General features: G+C 40.6%; 1 protein-coding gene across 1 annotated transcript in view; it reads right to left on the reverse strand.

The window, feature by feature from the left end:
* The window catches only part of ALDH1L2 (aldehyde dehydrogenase 1 family member L2), a 48,762-nt gene extending 34,252 nt beyond the window's left edge, over positions 1–14,510 (reverse strand). The window contains exons 1-5 of the mRNA XM_069490140.1: positions 14,463–14,510; positions 8,218–8,362; positions 5,380–5,614; positions 2,833–2,998; positions 64–165 (exon numbers count right to left, since the gene is read on the reverse strand). Coding sequence (XP_069346241.1) covers positions 64–165; positions 2,833–2,998; positions 5,380–5,614; positions 8,218–8,362; positions 14,463–14,510 — 696 coding nt within the window. The remainder of the gene's footprint in view (positions 1–63; positions 166–2,832; positions 2,999–5,379; positions 5,615–8,217; positions 8,363–14,462) is intronic.
* Positions 14,511–22,130: the final 7,620 nt, after the last annotated feature.

The following is a 22,130-nucleotide window of genomic DNA, read 5'->3' on the forward strand; positions in this document are numbered from 1 at the left end:
GGGAACTATTTAAAAGTAGAGGGCCATGAACTCTGGGATGTGTTACTGAGTTGATATAAATACCTCAGCATTTTCCTTTTTCTGGATACCTTCATATGTTGCTCCTTCTTCTGGCTGAGGAACACGAGGAGCTTTTCCATCAGCTATCAGTTGGACAGCTTCTACCTAAGGCCAAAAACGTCACCTGTGTTACAGCCTAGTGATCAACAATGGCACGGCCTGTTAACTGAAGTTTCCTCTTAACAGAATTACTACCTATAAACCTTTTCAGGCTGGGCGTGATGGCTCACGTCTGTAATCCTAACACTCTGGGAGGCTGAGGTGGGAGGATCACTTGCGCTCAGTAGTTTGAGACCAGCCTCAGCAAGAGCTAGACCCTGTCTCTACTAAAAATATAGAAAGAAATTAGCCAGGCAACTAAAAATAGAAAAAAATAGCTGGGTGTGGTGGCACACGCCTGTAGTCCCAGCTATTTGGGAGGCTTAGGCAGGAGGATCGCTTGAGCCCAGGAGTTTGAGTTTGCTGTGAGCTAGGCTGACGCCCCGGCACTCTGGCCCATGCAAAACAAAACAAAACAAAACAAAACAAAACAAAAACCTGTTCAGCGTCAGACTATGATAATAATTACCCCTGCTTCAGGTCCATCTATGTGCCAAGCAGTATGGCAAGCGGTATAGCAGTACTTATATAAAATATCCCTTGTAAACATCACACAAATCCTATAAGGCAGATATTATTATTCCTGTTTTACACATGAGAAAACTGTGGCTTAGAAGAGTTAAGCAGGCTAGGCAAGGTAGCTCATGCCTATAATCCCTCCTTTGGGAGGCCTAGGTGGGAGGATCACTCAAGGCCAGGTGTAGCCTGGGCAACATAGCGAGACCCTGTCTCTACAAAAAAAATTTAAAAATTAGGCAGGTGTGGTGGTGTGCACCTGGAGTCCTAGCTACAGGAGTCTGAGGTGGGAGGATCCCTTGAGCCTGGGAGTCTGAGGCTGCAGTGAGCAACGATCACATCACTGCACTTTAGCCTGGGGGACTGAGTGAGGCCCTGTCTCTAAAAAAAAAAAAAAAAAAAAGTTAAGCACTAGCTCAAGTTCACAGCGATATCTTACAGGTATCAGAAGCAGGATTTACACCCAGCTCTATCTACTGCCAATATCAAGCCTGCACTCTTAAAAATTACGCCCTTCTTTATAAGCAAACTCCAACCTCCACCTTGGTGAGTCAGTGGAAATTACGAATATAATCTATAAAACTAGTCCTTATGGGTTAGTTTGCACATCACGATGGTTCTAGAAAATGATACATTACTGTATTTCATTAATTCAACTTGCTTTCTAGTTTAGGACACCTAGAATCTAAAAACTTATTAATAAAATCTATCTGTGAGTTTGATTGCCTTTGGGATGTGTCCTGCCACGTTGATGTTTGCCTTGAGTTGAGAGCCTCTCCTCTTTTCACTGGGAGGCCCACGTGAGCGCAAGTCTCGGATTTCTTTCTAAGAACTGACAGCTGCTGGCCAACCTACCCGGGAACACAGGGAAGGAGCCACCAGGGAACAGAGCCAAGTTTACAGCTCATCCCACCACCTCCATCTGTGATAACGTCAGATATAGGATCTGGGCTTGAGCAAATGTCACTGAACACACATAATGCTGTATTGATTGTAATTATCATCTCTGAGCACCTACTATGTGCCAGATGCCTCACACAAATAATGACATTTAATATTCACAACAACCCTACAAGTCAAGCAGTATCAGCCACGTTTTATAGATGAGGGAACCAAGGCTAAAGAGGCTAAGTGACTTGCCTGTTGTCTTACAACAAATAAGAGATAGAATGAGAACTTGAACTTAGGTCTTTTTGACACCAAAGCCCCACTCCCTTAATCACTGAATGATAGAAACAAAGCACTGCTCTCCTCCCTCCTAAATTAATGGCTACTACGTTATGTAATCTTGCTACGTCTATGATACCAATGCTGGAAAAAACTTTTAAGTGACATCAAAATTATCTTGTGAATCTTTCAATATTTTTACAGGCTAACATTTCAATATTTTTACTTTTTGGTGTACATGCTTTGGGCTTTTTACCCAGAGTACACCTGAATAAATAAACAACAGCAAATTTCACCCAGTTACACAGACTAATTTAAAATCCTTTCAAAGGAAGTCCAAATTACATAGCAAAATTTCTTGAGATTCTGTACACTTTTAAACAATTAGTCATTATAAACAGTATTGGAGATTCAAGTATTTGGCAAAAGAAATGGAGCACTTTAGTTGCTGCTTCATCCATTTGATCACTGCTCTCAGAAGAATAAGTCAAATTCACAGACTAAGAAATTGTAAAGATCATTGTAGATTCTGGTTATTAGCCCTTTATAGGATGTATAGTTTGCAAATATTTTCTCCCATTCTGTAGGTTGCCTGTTGGGTCTGTTGATTATTTCCTTATCTGTGCAGAGCTTTTTAATTTAATCAAGTTCTATTTATTTATTTTTATTGTTGTAGGTACAATGAACACTATCTGGGTGATGGGCACACTTATAACCCTGACTCAAGCATAACAAAATTGATACATGTAACCAAAAACATTTGTACCCCAGTAATATTTTGAAATAAAAAAATAAAATTAAAAAAAGAAATGGTAAAGTTCAGATTCCCACCCTAAATATACTATCCCATTGATAAATACAAAACCTAATTTTGTTTCTAAGCTTTACTTTTTTGGTGAAAATTCATATGGGTGATTCTTAATAATAGCTAAATATTTCCAAAACTTCAAAAGTATACTAAATTCATCTTGATGGCATAAATATACTGACCATGGCCTTGATTCCTTCAGGGAAAAGAAATCGATTATAAAGCGCATCCACTGTGTCATTGGGTCCCACGTCACATGATCTCTGAAGAAGAATGGGTCCTGTATCTAAACCATCATCAGCCCAGAAAACAGAAAATCCAGCTTTCTTATCTCCCATAATTAGAGTCCTGTGAAAAGAAGAGGTTCAACTTAAGATATTGGGCAACTGTATCATAAAGTGATGAATTAATAATACTAAAGTGTAAGATAGTTAAAATGGAAAAGTAGACAGTGAATGAAACTATTAATACCACGAGAAATTAACAGTAGAGCTGGGAGATGTCAGAGCTCATAAAAAGCAATACCTAATGGTACTGCTATTTTACACATCCTCATATCTGCAGTCTTCCTTGTTAACATCTAGTAATGACTTGTAGTGAATTCAAGAAGGCATTACAGTCCATCACTACTACCACTCATTGACTTCCAGGTGTCAGCTTTCTACTTCAGGATCAAGTACTTTGCACAGCTGGGTCCAATTCCTACATCATACTGGACCCTGCATTAGGCAGAATACCAACAGAAGATAAAACAGAGGATACTCTCTGCAATGTGAGGAGGAGAACTGATTATTAACTCAGGTTATATTAATTAATTCAGTTATAAGATTCATTTAGGATTAGAATTAGCTCTAGATTTTCTACATAAATTGTAGTAAAGGATGGTTGATTAATTCAACCATTTGTATTTCATGCTCTATAAAGTTTAGCCTAAAAGAGAATGCTGGCCCTTCAGGAGCGTATAATACAAACAATAAGGTAGCTCTGTGAACAAACACATGTAAAAGCATATGAGAGAGCAGGCTAATACAGAGAGAGTATGAAGTGGTAGGTCAGCCATGCCCATGATCTAAATCATTTTTACTTCTGAGTTAATCAAGCAAGACCTAAATCAATCAATCAATCAATCAGTCACTCTTCAGAAATACTGAGGAATTAACTGGCATTATGTTATGAGAGCCTGGAGAATACTGATATGCTTTGGCCCAATGATTCTGCATGCCGAAGCAATGTCAAGTGAGAAAAAATACAAGTTTAAGTGCAAAGATATCTACTAAATAATAAAGTGTCACTTATAAGAGCCCAAAAGAAATCAATTTATGTAATCAAACCTTAAATACAGTGAATGTTTTTCATCACATTTAAACCAAGTGTAGACGTTCTGCTTATTCAACAGCTTGACTCTGGGGATAACAGGAAGATGTGCAGGTAAAGGAGAGAAGGCAGGAAAGGTGGCAAAGGCGCACCTCAACCCTTAGCATAGTGTACCTATGGCACTAGGTACCTATAGTGTCCCAGGCACTGCTCTTGACACCGGGAAACAGCAATAAAAGTGTTAGACAAAGTCTCTCCCTCAAGAAGCTTAAAATCCAGTGGGGGAAGATGGACAACAAAGACGATAATCTCAAGTAACTAAGCATTTCCTGAAATATACTTGAGATACTCTATGCAAAAAAGTTCTGTGGTCTCTTGCACCTGGCATGGAGCGGGGGGCGGGGAGGTCCCCTCTTCACTGTTCCATCCCCAGGAGGGCCCAGGTATGTCTGGCGCAGGCTCTCTCACTCTGTGACTTGCAGGTGCTAAGAGATCCATCCATAGGGAGGCACCGGGTTACCCTGGAAAGCTGGGAAACAGTGAGTGTGCGGGTTGGTGTAGCCGGTGGAGGGCTGTTTGGAGCCGGCCGGAAGCGGCTGTGGGGACCCTGGGCCTCCCCGCTTCCGGCTCGGGAGTCTTGAGACTGAAGTTCCCCACTGACACACCCGGGCCCTCGGTCCCCTGCAGCCACAGGGCTCAGCGGGCAGCTGAGACCCTGGACGTTCTGTCCTGTCCCTGCGCGTTTACTGTGGCCCCAGCCTGGAGCCCTCTCCTCGCAGCTCTGCGCAGACATCCCCGCGTCTCCCGGAGATTGTGCGGGAAGGACAGGAGGAAATTGTGGGGGAAGGACAGGAGGGTCATTAGGGGAGGATCCCGACTGGGTGTAGGGGGGGGCTCATGGGAGGCGGGCTGCGGAGGGGTGTGGAAGCTGTAGTCCGTGAGGCCTCATCCCTCCTTTGTCCTAATAAAAATTAAACTGCAGAAGCTTGAAAACTTAAAAAACAAGCAGAAAAACCAAAAAAACCCAAAAGAGTTCTGTGGTCAAGTAAGTTGGGAACATTGTGTTCTGTGATTCCCTCTTGGGGATTATAATGCTCACATTAAAGCACATATTAAAAGCTCAAAGAAGTCCTGTAGTTAAAAAAAATCCAGCATTAACCAAACTTACCTGACCATAGAACCTTTGCACAACACCTAGTTACAGTCGATGGAACTAGTGCTCCATAAACTATTCTTGGGCAATGCTGCCCTGGTTCATGCAGTATGTCTTGACCTCAGGGGAGTTCATGCAAATTGCAGCAGTCAGGACCTTACAATTGTTCAAGCATACCTAGTTTCTTAATCGCCTATGTAAAAAACAGAACGACTATAGGTGATGGAAATAGACCCACTCTCTCCATTAAAAAAAAACTCACCAGTTGATAGCAGAGGCTCCTCTGTGCCTGGGCAGAATGGATGGGTGGTAGATGATGGAGCCGTGCTTTGGGCCGTCGATTACATCCATGGGGATGAACTGTGTGCAGAAGGGGAGCACGTTTAGCTCGGCTCCCACGGATCTGTAGGCCTCTGCCACCTCCTTGATGGTCTTGCCCTTGACTCTCCATCTAGGGAACTTGAACACAGGGGTCCCATCTTTCTCTGCAGCCAAAGCTGAGCACGAAAAAGGAGATCATTTTCATTTTTAAAAGAGTTAGCCATAATTTTATATCACTATGGATTCATACATTATAATTTTATAGTTTCCTGAAACATTTACAAATGAAATATAGTGAAGAACAATTTAGATTATGACCACAATTTGACCTATTATACTTGTATCATGCTCTGTTTTTCTAAGGTGATATTTATCTACCTATATATTAAGGGATAATAACTTCGAACTAAGAAGCTTGTAGCTAGTTAATATTTTGAGATTTTAACAGAAATTTTTCTTTTTTAGATTAAAAAAATGGTACCTTTATTACCGATACAACATTTTAAAGAACATAGCTTTAGATTTGGAGCCAAATACCATGACTTCATCCACTAATTTAACATGCTCACTTCTGGCACAGTTAGAAAACCTTGCGTCTCTCCCCTCCCTGCAAAGAACCAACTGTAGACCAGAACCCATTCTCCCTGCCAAACAGGCAGATCCCCAAAGAAGAAGGGCCATAGTTGCTGAGCTGAGATTTTCTATTTCCTTCTCCCAAATTCAACAAACAGATGAGTTAGTGGAGGAGAGAGGCCCCGGATAGAGAAAGCACACTCGGCTCCCCTAAGGGTTCTGCCATGCTGGACCAGATCCAGGTCTCCTTCCTGAGGAATACACTGTCTCTTCCCAAACAAATGACCCCATGCCAACTCCATGTGAAAACTGCATGGCCCTCCAAAGGGCAAACAGCACAAGCCCATTGTTTTCCATAATAAAATGTCATTTTTATTGTGTGCCTTATATTTTAAGTATATATATTTATTTAAATATACATTTTAATATATAAATAGTATATATAAAATAATATATTATATTAATATATTCTATTACATATTAGTAATAGTATATGTACCATTTTTATATATTAATTTTAGGCAATTTCCAGAAGGCTTAATGAAAGCTTTTTTTTTTTTTTTTTTTGAGACAGAGTCTCACTCTGTTGCCCAGGCTAGAGTGAGTGCCGTGGCGTCAGCCTAGCTCACAGCAACCTCAAACTCCTGAGCTCAAGCAATCCTCCTGTCTCAGCCTCCCGAGTAGCTGGGACTACAGGCATGCACCACCATGCCCGGCTAATTTTTTCTATATATATTTTTTAGCTGTCCATATAATGTCTTTCTATTTTTAGTAGAGATGGGGTCTCGCTCTTGCTCAGGCTGGTCTAGAACTCCTGAGCTCAAACGATCCGCCCACCTCGGCCTCCCAGAGTGCTAGGATTACAGGCGTGAGCCACCGCGCCCAGCCATGAAAGCTTTTTATGTGCATTTTTTTTTGTTCCCTTTCCTTTCTCCCCCATCTGATCGTAATTCATTGACTCAGGACGAGATGATGCTTCCACCACAAAACCTAAATTCTGAAGGCTAAGTAGGTCCTGAAGGGCCCTGGCCATCAAGATTAGGCTCTGATCAATCCATTTGGAAGAATCTGAGAGACCAGCAAAATAACATTCACAAAATGCAAATGTTCAAAAGACTTAATTCACATGTCAAATGACAGGAGAATGGATAAATGGTGGTAAAAAAAATGAGATAATGGGAGAAGTTTGTGAAAGAGTCTATACAAAAGAAAAATGGGGTGGAGGAGACTTAAAAGTCTTCATTGTAAAAAATGTACTCCACTGAGACAGGCTTGAGCATGTAGGTATTGGGCTCGTGTTTTGGTTTTTGGCTTCCCCAGAGGTATATATTTTTGGCTATACTAGTTGACTATACCGACAAAAATAATCAGCTACTGTGATTAATGATTGCTTCTTATGAGCCAGGCATAGTGTGAGCATTTTATGTTCATTAATCTCACTTAATCCTCATAGCAGCCACATGAGATTTGTACCACTGAACTGAAGCTTAGTAAGATTAAGTAACTTGCCAAAGGTCACACAGGTGTCAGAATTAATCCCCTGACTCCAGAACGTATGCTGTTAGCCTCATGCTGTACCACCTCCTCATGTAGGTTACTCTGTAAGTCAGGTTGGTATTTTTTCTTTTTCTGAGTTATGCCATGAGTCCACATGGCCATGGCCAGTGGAAAGGGGTCCTAACCCTGGGACCAGGCACTAGGGAAGAGTTCATTTCTCAGGATCCATTCCGAAAGGAGGTCTAACAATCCCATGCTTGCAATTCTTCTGAAGTTCATGTACATGGCAGAGACTGCTGGTTGTCCCTTTTATCCTTTAGCAATTGATTCCTCTAATTTAGCTGAACACATAGCCACCCCAAATAAAATCTATATTTCTCAGCCTCTCCTACAAATAAATTTGGCCTGTGACTAAGTTGTGGCCAATGGAATACAAGTGGGAGCAATACATGCAACTTCTGGATTACACCCTTAATAAAAACCTTGCCCTCTATTTCCCTGCTTTTCCTTTCTGCTTGTTGGAATGCAGACTTGATAGTTGGTGCTGGGGCAGCTACCTTGGACCATGAGACAGAAGCCCAGTATTGATACTGACCAAACAACAAATAGAAGGAGCATGTGTTGTGATGAACATAGAGCTGCCACACCAACTCTGCTGGCCAACCCAGACTTGAGAATTCTTGACCTAGTCACCCCAAGATGCACTCACCCAGTGGGTCAGCTTTTCCATCCTTGTCTGGAACCGTAAACACCCCTACTACTCTGTGGCCCTCTTTGCGGAGGTGGCTGTAGACTTCCTGTCCAAAGAGGCTCTGGCCAATAAGTGCCAACTTCAGTTTGTTTTTGAAATAAGCCTGTGAAACAATTCAATGATGACAGATGTAAGCATAGCTAGAAGGTGTTGGATAATAAACGTTTCTTTCAGTCACACAAGATGACTTGAGGACTACAAAAGGCTCAAGGAGCTACAAAATAAAATTTTTATTGACATACACAGAAACCAGACTACATGTAGATAACAGTAAACACAATTTCACACATAAGTATTGCTCACTTTCTCTTTGCTCTGATTCCCTTGATTATTCATCTGAATTATTGGGATTGCTTTTTCCCCCCCTAATTTTTATTTATTTTTGAGTCAGAGGTCTCACTGTGTTACCCAGGCTGGTCTCGAACTCCTGACCTCAAGCCATCCTCCTGCCTCAGCCTCACGAGTAGCTGGGACTACAGGTGAACACCATTGTGCCCAGTGGGATTGCATATATTTTTACAAGCCACCTCAACTCCTTAGTGAAATGAAGCCAGATGTAAGGAAAAAAGTGTGTTAAAAGGAGCTTAACTCTGAGCAGGACCTACCTCAATATGATAGTGCTTTTATGCCCCTGCAATATAGATATAAAAACTGGAACTCATCTCTTAACCTACCAAAGAGGCCAAAAACTGACATTTAGTGTGTACCCCCCCCCCCCCACACACACACATACACGTATATATGTATATATACATAGCATTTAGTATACAAGGGTCAAAAGCACAGACCCTAGAGCTAGGCTACCTAAAGTCAAAACCTAATGCCACCATTTAGTTGTGTGGCCTTAAGCTAGTAACTAATTTCTGTTTGCCTTTTTTACCTCTCATCTATAAAATGGAAATTTTACCAACCTCATACGCTTTTGATTGAAGTAAATGACATTATACAGCAGGCAGTGTGTGACACAAAGTACTGTTTAAGTAGAAACTTTAATAATACTTTAAAGGTCTTGCAATATACTAGACCCTGTTCTATGTTTTTTCATATAGTCCAGAGTTCAAAAATCCTTGGTAAGTGGCCCAAACTCATCTGCCCTGAAGACCTGGCTTGATCTAATATGATGCTCTTTATAGTCCTTATAGGTTTCTTGTAAGTTTGGCACAAACTCATTTGGCTTCCAATTTGACCTGAACTGACATAATGCTATTTATAGCCTTTATATATAATATTTATAAAGACTATATGAATATTCACATGTTTGCTGCAGAAAAAGCAATGTGTTTGGTTATAGGTACTGCCCAGAGCCTGCTGGTGATTTTATGTAATGTACCATCTACTTACCATGTTAACTTTCTAAAATGTAAATAAAATCTGAACTGGAAAACACATTTGCCCATAAGTTTTCAGATAAGGGATCAAGGTCTACATATTATTAATATTTCATTTCATGTCATTCTCACATCTATGCTGTTTTATTATCCCCCATTTTGCACCATTTTATGATTGAAGAAATCAAGGCTTAGAAATGTCAGGTATATCTCCAAGGTCACACTGCTAGAAACAGTGAGAGCCTAGGATTTGAATTCAGGTCTGTCTGACTCCAAAGCCCATGTATATACTTAAAAGTAAAATAATTAAAACGAACTACCCATCTCTTCCATCTTCTTCATAGATTAACACAGACATACAAAAGTACAGTGATTATCAAGAAAGATAAATACCATATGGATAAGAGTATCACTAAAAGGGGTAAAGTTTTAAGTACATCTCTGAGCTATTATACCTTCTGTGAATTCTCCCAAAGTGTAGCCTTTTCACAATGCTTAAGGCCATATGTGGACATGACAATTGTCAAGATGATGATGAAAACGATCGGATGAAGCAAGCTGGATGCAGGATTGTGGGTACAGAGACAGCCACACCTCCCTGCGTGCTTCCCTCCCTGGCAGTGTCCGCCCAGATCTCTCTGCCTTACATTCTCTCATGTTAGCATATGGCTCCACGGAATTTGGATTTAGAATGTATTTTTCCCCCCTTCAATCTAAATGAGATTCTCTAGTGTTCTGGAAAGTCATTCTAAATTAGTAAAGCCTCACTGTGAAAACTTAGTTTCCCCTTATTTCCCACTTTATTAAGGGCATAGATAACATCACTTTTTAGGCATAAATTTAAAACGATACCAGATCACAGCTACTCTTTAATTGAGATGATAATTAAACAATTAAGGTGTTACTTTAAAAAAATCCTTTTCCAGAGTCAGTCAAAGTTTCTATCCCAGAAGAGCCTAATTAAGTTTCAACGTCTAACAAACACTTGCAAGCAAACAGATTAACTCTGTAATAGCAAATTTACCCATGGATAATGCATGGTTGACCATTTAATTTTCTTTCTTCAAAAATCAAAATGTTTTATATTCTATCTTCAAATCCTATAATTAATGCTGTTGCTTGAAATAGAATCTGTATTTTGGCCACCTAGCAAAAATTTGGCTTTACCTCACACCATTACCAATGCTAGATATTATAAGACATCTAAAATACTGCTTTTAAAACACCTAAGAGGCAAAAGACTAAACTAACTCAAATCTAATGTGCTGTTCAGCTGTCATCTGGTTATTTTGAGTTCAATTCCAGATGCAATACTCTCTGAGAAAGACAGCATTTAAAGAAACCATGTCAGTATCTCTGGAAATACTATGTTCATTGAAGCACTTTCTGAGCTTAATGCTAAAGCTATAAAGTGAGTTTCTAACACTGACAAATTTTCAGATTTTATAACTAGAAGTGTGTTTATGAGTTAGCAGGATTCCAGAAAACCAGATGGGGATATTTTACCGTAACCATTTTTTTTTTTTTTTTTTTTTTTGCCTTCATATCGTCAAAGCAGAAGTCTTATTTCTTCAAGTGTGGTCTGAGGACTGACTGCCCATATTGGCATAAACAATTGGGAGGATATGTTTAAAATGTAGATTCCTGGGCCCCACTTAAGATCTATTGAGTCAAAAAAATCTCAGGCCCAGGAAGTTGCATTTTAACAAGCTCTCCAGTGACCCATAGGCACGCTAAAGCCTGAAAATCTATGCTCTGTGGAGAGTGTATGTCAGCCCACAAGATTATTCTCTGGGAAGTTTGAGTCAGGAAAAAGGGTGGCAGTAATAGCAAACATTTGAACAAGACTCTTGTATGTGCCAGGTATTTCACATATATTATCTCATTTGATTGCCCAATGACTCCTGGAGATAGGCATCATTAACCCACTTTCACAGAAGCACAGAGAGGTTAAAATATAGCCCAGAGTCAAATAGCTACTAAGTGGCAGCCCTGAGATTCTAACTCTATTTATTATCCCAGGGCCCATAATACCACGCGTGCAATCTTGAGCTGGGCCTCAATTTCCCTCATCAATTAAAATCAGAATCATAATAGTACCTATCTCATAAAGTTGTTAGAAGGATTCAGTGGGATAAAGTATGTAATGTATTAGTGCAGTGCATGGCAATAGTAAATGCTCAATAAATGTTAACTATTTTTATTATACTGCAAGTAATACCTAGGTAAATAAAAATAATAATAATGGATATCTCCTATTGGGAATATACCCTTAGCCAGGCACTACATTGAGCCCTTTTCATTAATTCAAAAGATATTTATCAAATGCTTATTATATGTCTTTAATCCTCACAGTGACCCATTTTACAAATGAGAAAACACAGGGCTCAGAGAAACTAAGTCACTCTGCCCAAGGACAGAGACAATAAGGATTAGCGGCAGGATTCAAATCCAGATCCACCCCACTTCAGTGTATGTGCTTCTAAGGTTTTCCCATGTGGAAGGCCCCTCCTCTTTTAAAAAAAAACAAACAAACAAAAAAAACATGGCAACAGGTTGAGAGGTCAATTGTAGGAAATAGTTCCATCAGCCTTTCTAAGAGATTGCTATGGTGGCCCTGATATGGGAGACAGCACTATTCTTCAAGGGATTCTCACTACAGCTGCCTGTGTTACTGGTGAGAGAGAAGGGGTGTAAATGGCACACAGCATTTTCAAATCCGGGTGATAAGTGCTATTATGTTGGTTCTCTAGGGATAACGTTCTGCATTGGAAGAGCCTTTTGCAGGGGACAGGGATTTTAAATACCTAGGAGTGTGATTGCTGGGTCATATGGTAGGTACATATTTAATTATTATGTATAAGAAACTGTCAGAAAGTTTTCCAAAGTGGCTTCCCATCAGCCATATATCTGTTTGATTTTGAATAATTCTTTTTTTTTTTTTTTTTTTTTTTTTTTTTTTTTTTGTTGAGACAGAGTCTCACTTTGTTGCCCAGGCTAGAGTGAGTGCCGTGGCGTCAGCTTAGCTCACAGCAACCTCAGACTCCTCGGCTTAAGCGATCCTACTGCCTCAGCCTCCCGAGTAGCTGGGACTACAGGCATGCGCCACTATGCCCGGCTAATTTTTTCTATATAGATTTTTAGTTGTCCATATAATGTCGTTCTATTTTTAGTAGAGACGGGGTCTCGCTCAGGCTGGTCTCGAACTCCTGACCTTGAGCAATCCACCCGCCTCGGCCTCCCAGAGTGCTAGGATTACAGGCGTGAGCCACCGCGCCCGGCCCTGATTTTGAATAATTCTTATAGAACACAGTTCAGAAGATGGATCCCCATTTTCTGCAGAGTAAAATATCCCAGATTCTTCATTTATCATTTAAAGTCTTCCTTTTAGCCATTGAGGAAACTACCTGCTTCCCAGCCGTACCTGTAGCTGCTTTTCCACAGGCACTCCCGGGGATACAGCTGGACCGGGTGCTTCTCCACATCTTTGCTTTTGTTTATGCCATGTGCCACCTGGCATGTTCACCTTACATTACTGAAATCTTATGCAAACCTCACTGTCAAAATCTTTTCATTCTTCAAGACTCCCTTCTGCTCTCCAAAAAAGACAATTTAATGAAAGGTGTTGACAGAGGAGGCCAACAAAACAGGTAGGCACAGCCTCTTGCTCTCTGTGCCATTACCCAGATCCACGTGTGCCATGTGGTGGGAAAAGCTCAGGAAGAGTCCAGAGCACTGCTTAGGAGAGCAGGCAAAAGCCCTAGCAGAGCAGGTCTTTCCCCCCTTATTTTACATATGGTGAATACTCCCCAAAGTAACTAGAGCTTATGCCAGGAGTAAAATGAATTCTCATTATTTGGCATTGTCTAGGGTACAAAAGCTTTTCCATTTATGCAAGTTTGGGCCACTTCTTGGTGCTGCTCAAGACTTGTCTCTGCCTCCAAGTTTTTTACATTTGGATATACAAATATGTACATATGGCTTTGGCATGGCAGAGAAAACAAATTGAAAAGCAAATTCTTTTATAAGACAGCAAGCATGTACTTCTTATAAAAGAGATTATGTACATGGGATGGACATTTTGTTTTCTGTTTTTTTAATTTTTTTTTTGTCTGCCCTAAACAGCTTGGAGTCTGCCTTAGAAGCAGAGAGGCATCTCTCCAAGGCCCCCTAAGTGCTGAAGGCAGCACCACATGCAACGTGTCCACTCTCGTTCCATTTTGGGAGGAGCTGATGCAATTCCAAGCCGCGGGGCTGGGCCAGAGCTTGAGCTTGGTTCTGGCGCTGCAGTTTGATAATGTTCCAGCGTGGCTGCTTCTGCAGCGCCTGGTAATCCTAGAAATCTTGCCATCTGCGGCTCTGCTCAGGAATACTGAGCTTGCAGCCACCAGCTCTCAGAGTCATTATCTGAATGGACCGTGCATAACAGTCCCGAGCGCTCACACCTCTCAGGCAGCCAGCGAGGACCCGGGTGACAAGCTACTACCCTCTTCCAGGAGACACGGTCTCCGTTCCATACGGCCTCATCTCTTGACCAGGGATCTCACGATTGAAAAGAAAAAGGAAAGGAAGCAGACTCTGCTCTCTATACCAAGTGACCGTTCCCACCTGTCATCCCAGCTGGACCTGACATGTTCAAAAGCTCCATCCTCAGCCCCTTCCCCGTAGAAGACAATGGCTTGCTTGACAATTCCCATCCAGGACCCTCCCCCGGCCCTCCTCTGAAGTCCCCCATTTTTAAAAAAGCCGTCTTGGCTTTTAGCAAAGTCTAAGCGTCGCCGACCACCCCCAGCCCCGCCGTCCCGGCCCTCTCGCCCGGGAGTCTGGAAACCAGGACAGGGTGAGAGCCGGGACGCTCGCCTCGGCCGGACTCACCTGGCCTGTAGAGAATCGCCGGAGCGCCTGGATGCCCTGCCGCAGCATGCTGGAAAGGAGCGTGGGCGCGGGAGGCGCGGCGACGCGGGCGGCAGGCGGGCAGTGCAGCCTGGGCGCGGCCTGCAGCCTGGATGCCCGGGACAGCCCCGCTCGCAGCTCTCGGCCTCGGCTAGTCAGGCGCCCGGCCCACGGCCCCGCCCCTTAGCTGGCAAGGCCTCGCCTCCGCAGCTGGCAGGGCCACGCCCCCCAGGCAGCCCAAACCCCGCCCCTCGGCTGGAAGTGCCCGCCCCCTCAGCTGGCGGAGCCCTCGCGACCAATCCTGTGCAACCTGGAGGGGCGCGCGCCGGCGGAGCCCGGGCCTCGGTGCAGCGCTCGCAGCCAGCCCCAGGGACCACGGGTGGCGGCTCCTGGACTCTTCCGCGGTTCCAGTCATGGTCCAGGTACTTACTAGCTGTTCTACCAGTTACTCAGACCCTCTGAGATATACAGGGATCTGCCTTATTAGTGGTCAATCTGACACCAGGACAGATGATAGGCACATGCCCTTCTCCCTCACCTTTCTCGAAGAAACGCTGACACGCTTTCGCTGAGCACCTGTCTCAAAAGAACGCTTCAGCCTGGCATTCAAGGCCGTCTGCAATTTGGCATTGACTCTTCTCTCTCACTGCGCACTTGCACGTGTAATTCTCCCAAGTCCTTCCTGGACAATGCTTCTTCCCAGAAAATCTTGTCACTTGTCACTACCTTGGTATGACCAGATTTCTTCTTTTCTTCAAGGTACAGCTCAAATGCTGCCTCCTGGAGGCACTTTTTCCGATTCTTTCTTCCGTTAACGTTTTTACTCCCCACAGGTAATCTTTCATTCCTCTAAACTGGGAAGGCTTTTTTTGTCTATGCAGCTCTTATGAATGTTTCAGTCTGTCATTGGTATTTGTGTGGCTGTGGTCTCTATGGCAAGATCCTTGCTGGCTGAGTTTGTCTGATATATCAGGACTTACAGTACCTATAAGCAGAGCTTTCAAAAATACTTGAGTGGCTCATGCCTGAATCCCAGTCCCTTGGGAGGCTGAGCCACTTGCGCCCAGGAGTTGGAGGCTGCGGTGAGCTAGGATGGCATCATTGCACTCTAGCCTAGGGCCACAGAGCAAGATCTGGTCTCAAATAAACAAACAAAACTTGTTGAAAGAGATAAAGGAATGAATGTGTTTAAGAGGGTAAGAAGGAGAGAAAAAGAACCACTCTTAAAGCTTGGAGAATTGCAGCAAACATCCAGGGTTTTGCTTTGGGAACTACCCGTTGTCAGTTCAAACCACTTCCCTGACTGGATTTTGTGACTTCTTGCTTCCTTTAAACTAGCGAACATTAATAATTCACTTTGTTTGTTCTGATCTGTGTATCTTAGGAGAGGGGTGAGCAAGGAGTGTGGTTTTTGTTTTGTTTTATCTTTTGGTGGCCATCGGGGGTGCACTCTGGCCCACCCCACCCTGAGAGCTGGTTTTTCTTGAGTGGGGTTCCATAATTATATATTTCCACTACCAAGTTTAGGAAATACAGAGTTTATGCACCCAAATATAATGACATATTCATGGTATCTAAGTTTCTTTCTGGAAGAACCAGAAGTGTAGTTCCCTTGATAATTGGAGGTTAGATCAGATGGAATTAGAGTTTGACAAATAAAAAACCCTGCCAATCTAGATTCCCATACCAAGCAAAAATAGTCCTTAATAATAGAAATAAAACAAAGTCATTTTTAGGAACAAAAACTTGAGATAATTTGTCATCAGTAGATACAGAATAAAGGGAATATTAAAGAGTATCCTTCCAGCAGAAGGAAAATTACCCACATGGAATGCAGGAAGACCAACAAAAAAGGCAAAGTTGTGAGCAAATTTAAATGAACATTTCCTCTCAGGGTTTTGCATGAAAAAGAGAAAAAAATGAACATTGTATGAACCTTAATAATATAATAGTATTATATTATAATGAGTATAATTAAAATATAATTGTCTATCATAATTATATCAATACAATAATGAAATATTATATTAATACATTTATATATGTATATATGCAAATATACAAACAATAATAGAAAATTGTTGGATAAGTTTGGAGACTGGAAGGAATGAAATGTCCATTAGGCAGAAAGAATATAATCCCAGATGGAAGCTCAGAGATGAAAGAAAAAAATTATATGGGCAAATAAAAATATATATAGAAAAAATTAGCCAGGCATGGTGGCGCATGCCTGTAGTCCCAGCTACTCGGGAGGCTGAGGCAGGAGGATTGCTTGAGTCCAGGAGTTTGAGGTTGCTGTGAGCTAGGCTGATGCCATGGCACTCTAGCCCGGACAACAGAGAGAGACTCTGTCTAAGAAAATAGAAAGAAATTATATGGATAACTAAAAATATATATAGAAAAAATTAGCTGGGCATGGTGGCACATGCCTGTAGTCCCAGCTACTTGGAGGCTGAGGTAGGAGGATTGCTTGAGCCCAGGAGTTTGAGGTTGCTGTGAGCTAGGCTGACGCCACAACACTCTAGCCTGGGCAACAGAGTCTGTCTCAGAAAAAAAAAAAAAAAAAAAAAGAAAGAAGAAAAAAAAATTTACTTAGAGCAACTAATTACTTAGATAAAAATAGGAAACTTACAAGTGTATATATCCTCTTATCATATCCGCCTTCTTCACATTATTATTTTATATATTGCTACTATATATATTATGAACTCAATAATTTTTGCTTTAATCATATATCTTTTAAAGAAGATATAAAAGAGAAAATATACACATTTTGTATTTTCAGTGCTTCTCATTCCTGTCTGTAGATTCAAGCTCCCATCTGATATCATTTACCTTCAGCCTAATGAACACCCTTTGGCATTTCTTATAGTGCAATTCTGTTGGAAATAATTTTTTTCTGTTTATGATTTCCTGAAAATATGTTTATTTCACCTTCATTTTTGAGGAAAAGTTTTGCTGGATATAGAATTTTTGGTTAACAGTTTTTATTCCCCTTTCAGCACCTTGAATATGTCAGTACAAATGTCTTTTGACCTCCATTTAAAAAATGAGAAGTCAAGTGTTAATCATACTGTTGTTTACCTGTGAGTGATGTGGTGTTTATCGTTTGGTGCTTTCAAGATTTTCTCTTTATCTTTGGCAGTCAGCAGTTTTAGTATCATGTACTTTTGTTGGTTTCCTTTTACTCTTTCTGTTTTTTGGATTGTATGATTTTTATTAATCTATCTTCAAGTTTACTATTTTTATACTACCTACAAGTTGCTATTCTGTCTATCTAATGAATTATACTTTTCAGTTATTGTACTTTCCAGCTCTATAATTTCCATTTGATTGTTTTAATAATCCCTATCTATTTACCCAGTAAGGCCATGTTTTCTTTTAATTCCTTGAATATAATTCCTTAATTCTTTGGACATATTTGTAATTTTTGCTTTGGAGTCTTTCTCCGCTAAATCCAACAGCTGTGGCTATTTAGAGTGAAGTTTCTGTAGTCTGCCTTTTTAAAAAATGAGTCATTTTTTTTGTTTTCAGTTTTTAATGTTTAGTAATTTCTGGTTAAAACTGGACATTGTTAGCTGGGCATGGTGGTTCATGCCTGTAATCCCAGCACTTTTGGAGGCCAAGGCAGGAGGATCACTGAGGCCAGGAGTTTGAGACCAGCCTGGGCAACATATCAAGACTCCATCTCTATAAAAAAAGATTATCTGGGCGCGGTGGTGTGTGCCTGTAGTCCCAACTACTCAGGAGGCTGAGGCAGGAGGATTGCTTGAGCCTGGGAGTTTGAGGTTGCAGTGTGCTATGCCTGTGCCACTGTACTCCAGCCTGGGCAACAGAGTGAGATCTTATCTCTAAAAAAAGAAAAAAAAAAAAAAAAGAAAAAAGAAAAAAAACCCTGGACATTGTATATGATACAATGTAACTACTCTGGATTCTGTTAGGCTCTTCAGTGAATCATTGGACTTTTTGCTTTTAAAACTAGTAACCTTGCTTGGACTCAAACCCCATCTCCTCAGTAAATAAAATACACAGTTTACATTTCTGCTCAGTTCTTAGTTTAGCCAAGAATTTGTCCAGTGTTTGTACTCAGACTGTGGGGTTTACACCCCTCTGCAATTCTATTAATTATCAGTCTTTCCTTCTACATTCCAAGCTGCTTTGCCAGCCTAACTTCTATTCTCTGCTATCTCAAATAAGACTTCAGCTTTCTGTTACCTGAGGTGTACCTCTGTTGGGAAATATATGCAGTCAAAAGAGCAATAAACTCACACATCTCACCAACTGCAATTCTAATTTTCAGGAACTCCTGACTGTTATTTTACCAGGCCTTCTCTTTGTAGTTTAGTAGTCAACCAGGGACTTGGGCAGAGTTTATCCTCAGATTTTGGATTTCACCCATTTTGTACGTCCCTTGCTTCAGGATCCCTGCCTCCCCCCAAATTTATGGCTTCTCTTTCAACAACCCTGAACTTAGATTGCTGACAGCTTGAGCCAGTAAGTCTGCAGTGTTTCATTCCTGAGCCTGAAGGGGTGAGGGACATCTTCAAGCAAAAAGCCACAAAATCCTTATTAGTTATTGCATAAATTCTTTTGTGGTTTCTGCCTGCTTTTTTAATTCTCTTTCAGATCTTTAAAAAGTTATTTTTAGATTATATTGTGTCTACTTTTCTTAATTATTGACTACAGATGGGTTCATTTGACCACTTGATGCTGCCTATGTTATAGCAGTGTCCTTGTCAATTATTAATATTTTGATATAAAGATTTTTCTAAGATACTTATGCTTTTTAAATTAGGTTATTTTGACTCACTTTGTTTTTAAAATTAGATTACTTCAACCTATTTTATATAACTTATATAGAAAAACTTTTTTTCTCTCATTTTTCTCTTTTGGAGTTGAAACCAGGGTCAGCAACCTTTTTCTTAAAGGACCAGATAATAAATATTTTAGGCTTATGGGCCATGTGGTCACTCTTGTAACTACTCAACTCTGCCACTGTGTGTGAAACAGCCTCAGACAATATGCAAATATAGGCAATATGCAAATGAATGAGCATGGCTGTATTCCAATAAAATTTTATTTACAAAAGTAAAGTTTTACTTTATTTACTGACCTGCTGACTGTATTTTGCTGACCCTAAGTTAAAATATCTTAAAAATTTCTCTTACTGGACAGTTGGACCATTGAAGGGCATTAGTCACTGGGGTATATCAACAGGAAGTCCTGATTAAATACTGGGTGAAGAAAGAAACAACTAAAAAAGTCATTTTATTAAATTTTTTTTTTTACCCTTAGAGATTCTTTAACAAACAGTGCCACCTACTGAAGAACTAAGAGGAAAGACTTCCTGCAAACAATATTTATTACAGAGTAATTGAAAAAAATGACAATTATTGGTTTACTCATTCAACAAGTATATGTTTATCATCTGTGTACCAACCACTATACTTGGCACTGAACTGTATCAAGGAGATATGGTCTGGATGTGTATAAAGCTTCTAGTCTAGTGGGAGACTTTTTTTTTTTATTGTTAGCACAATTGGAAGTCACCGGGGTAGCATTTCCTGTATGTATATAGCCTTTATCCATTCATTCCTCGATGGACATGTGGGCTGCTCCTGTCTCATGGCTATTGTGATTAATGCTACAATGAACATGGGGTTGTAAATATCTCTTTGAGATCCTATATTTAGTTCTTTTGGATATATACCCAGATGAGGGATTGCTGGATCATACGGTAATTCTATTTTTAGTTTTTTGAGTAAACTTCATACTGTTTTTCATAGTAACTGCATCATCTTACATTCCCACCAGCAGTGCACAATGATTCCAATTTCTCCACATCTTTGCCAACACTTGTTATTTTTTGTTTTCTTGATAGTGTCCATTGTAATGGGTATGAGCTGATATCTCACTGTAGTTCTGATTTGCATTTCTCTAATGATTAGTGATATTGACCATCTTTTCATATGCTTGTTGGCCATTTGTATATCTTATTTAGAGAAATATCTATTCATGTCCTTTGCTCATTTTTAAAATTGTGTTACTTGTTTTGTGGCTGTTGAGTTGTAGGGGTCCTTTATGTATTCTGGATATTAACCCCTTATCAGACATGTGATTTGCAATTATTTTCTCCCATTCCATAGGTTGCCTTTTCACTGTGTTATTTCCTTTAATATACATAAGTTTTTAAGTTTGATATCATCCCATTTGTCCATTTTTGCTTTTGTTACTAAAAATCTTTTTGAAGACATTGGAGACGCAGGACAACAAGGATTTGAAGAATTGAAATTCAGAAGAGAAGGTAAAGAAAGTTGAGCCTGACATTTGGCACCATATTTCACCTCAAGGCATTTGCTGAATTGTAAGTGGCAGCTGAGAATCCAAGAGGCTGAGTAGCAGAAAGTAGTAGCTGAGAGGTTGAAAAGCTGAGCAAAGATTTGGCAGGCTCTGCCAAGCACCCCTGCAAAGCTATGCCCTAGGATTAGAGTGATACAGAAATAGACCAGGTCTCACAAAGACAAACCCAGCTTCGAATCACAACAGTCCTAGACTGGGTTTATTGGCCCTTGCTCTAATGGGCCTTCCAGAAGAAAGAGTTATCCCCTCTGAAGGAAAATGACATCATTATCTCTACAATTTTTTCATAATAAAGGCCAACATGCACTAAAAAATATTATTAGACACAAGGAAATAAGACCAAATGATGGAAAACCAAGAGAAAAAGAAACAAAACAGAATACCACCAGACAATAGAAAAGAGACCCACAGGAAATCCAGATATTAGAATTATCAAAAAGGAATTTCCTATATTTACCTTAAATATTTTCTGAGTGCTTAATATGTTTCAGGGACTGTGCAATGTGGGAATAAATCATGGTCCCTGATATCGAAGAGTTTATGGTCTGTGCTAGGCTGAATAACAGGTGCTCAAAGATGTTCATGTCCTAATCCCTGGAACCTGTGAATATGTTACCTTACATGTTTAAAAGGCCTTTGAAGATGTGATTAAGCTAAGGATTTTGGGATAGGGAGATCATCCAGGATTATCTGGGTGAGCTCAATGTAATCACAAAGGTCCTTCTAAGAGGAGGACAGGAGAATTAGTCAATAGTAGGAGATGCGATGACAGAAAGAAAAGGTTCAAGAAATGCATGGAATCTAAAAAAAGGTAAGGAAATAGATTCTCCCCTGTGTGTCCAAGAGGAGCCAGTCCTACTGACACCTTGACTTTAGCCCAGTGAGACGGATTTTGGACTTTTCATCTCCAGAACTGAAAGATAACAAATTTGTACTGTTTTAAGCTGCTAAATTTGTGGCAGTTTGTTACAGCAGCAATAGGAAATTAATATATAGCCTAATAGGAGAGACAATTATGTCAATAAATAATATCAACATGGTAAACACCACGGAAGCACAGGACTGAAGCACTCAGGGATTCAGGGAATGAGATATGATAGTAATCTGCATGATCCCACAATCACTGATTACCTACCAGTACAGGGATTAGGATCCCTTAAATCAAAGGGCAGATTGGAAGAAGACTTGTGCTACATCCTATGAAGCATAAACTCCATGCCAAAGACAACTGGAAAGACATAAAGTGCAGCATGACCTGGTCAGATATGTTTTGAGAAAATTCACCAAGAA

The sequence above is a fragment of the Eulemur rufifrons genome, chromosome 16 (assembly GCF_041146395.1).
Source record: "Eulemur rufifrons isolate Redbay chromosome 16, OSU_ERuf_1, whole genome shotgun sequence".
NCBI classification, from domain to species: Eukaryota; Metazoa; Chordata; class Mammalia; order Primates; family Lemuridae; genus Eulemur; species Eulemur rufifrons.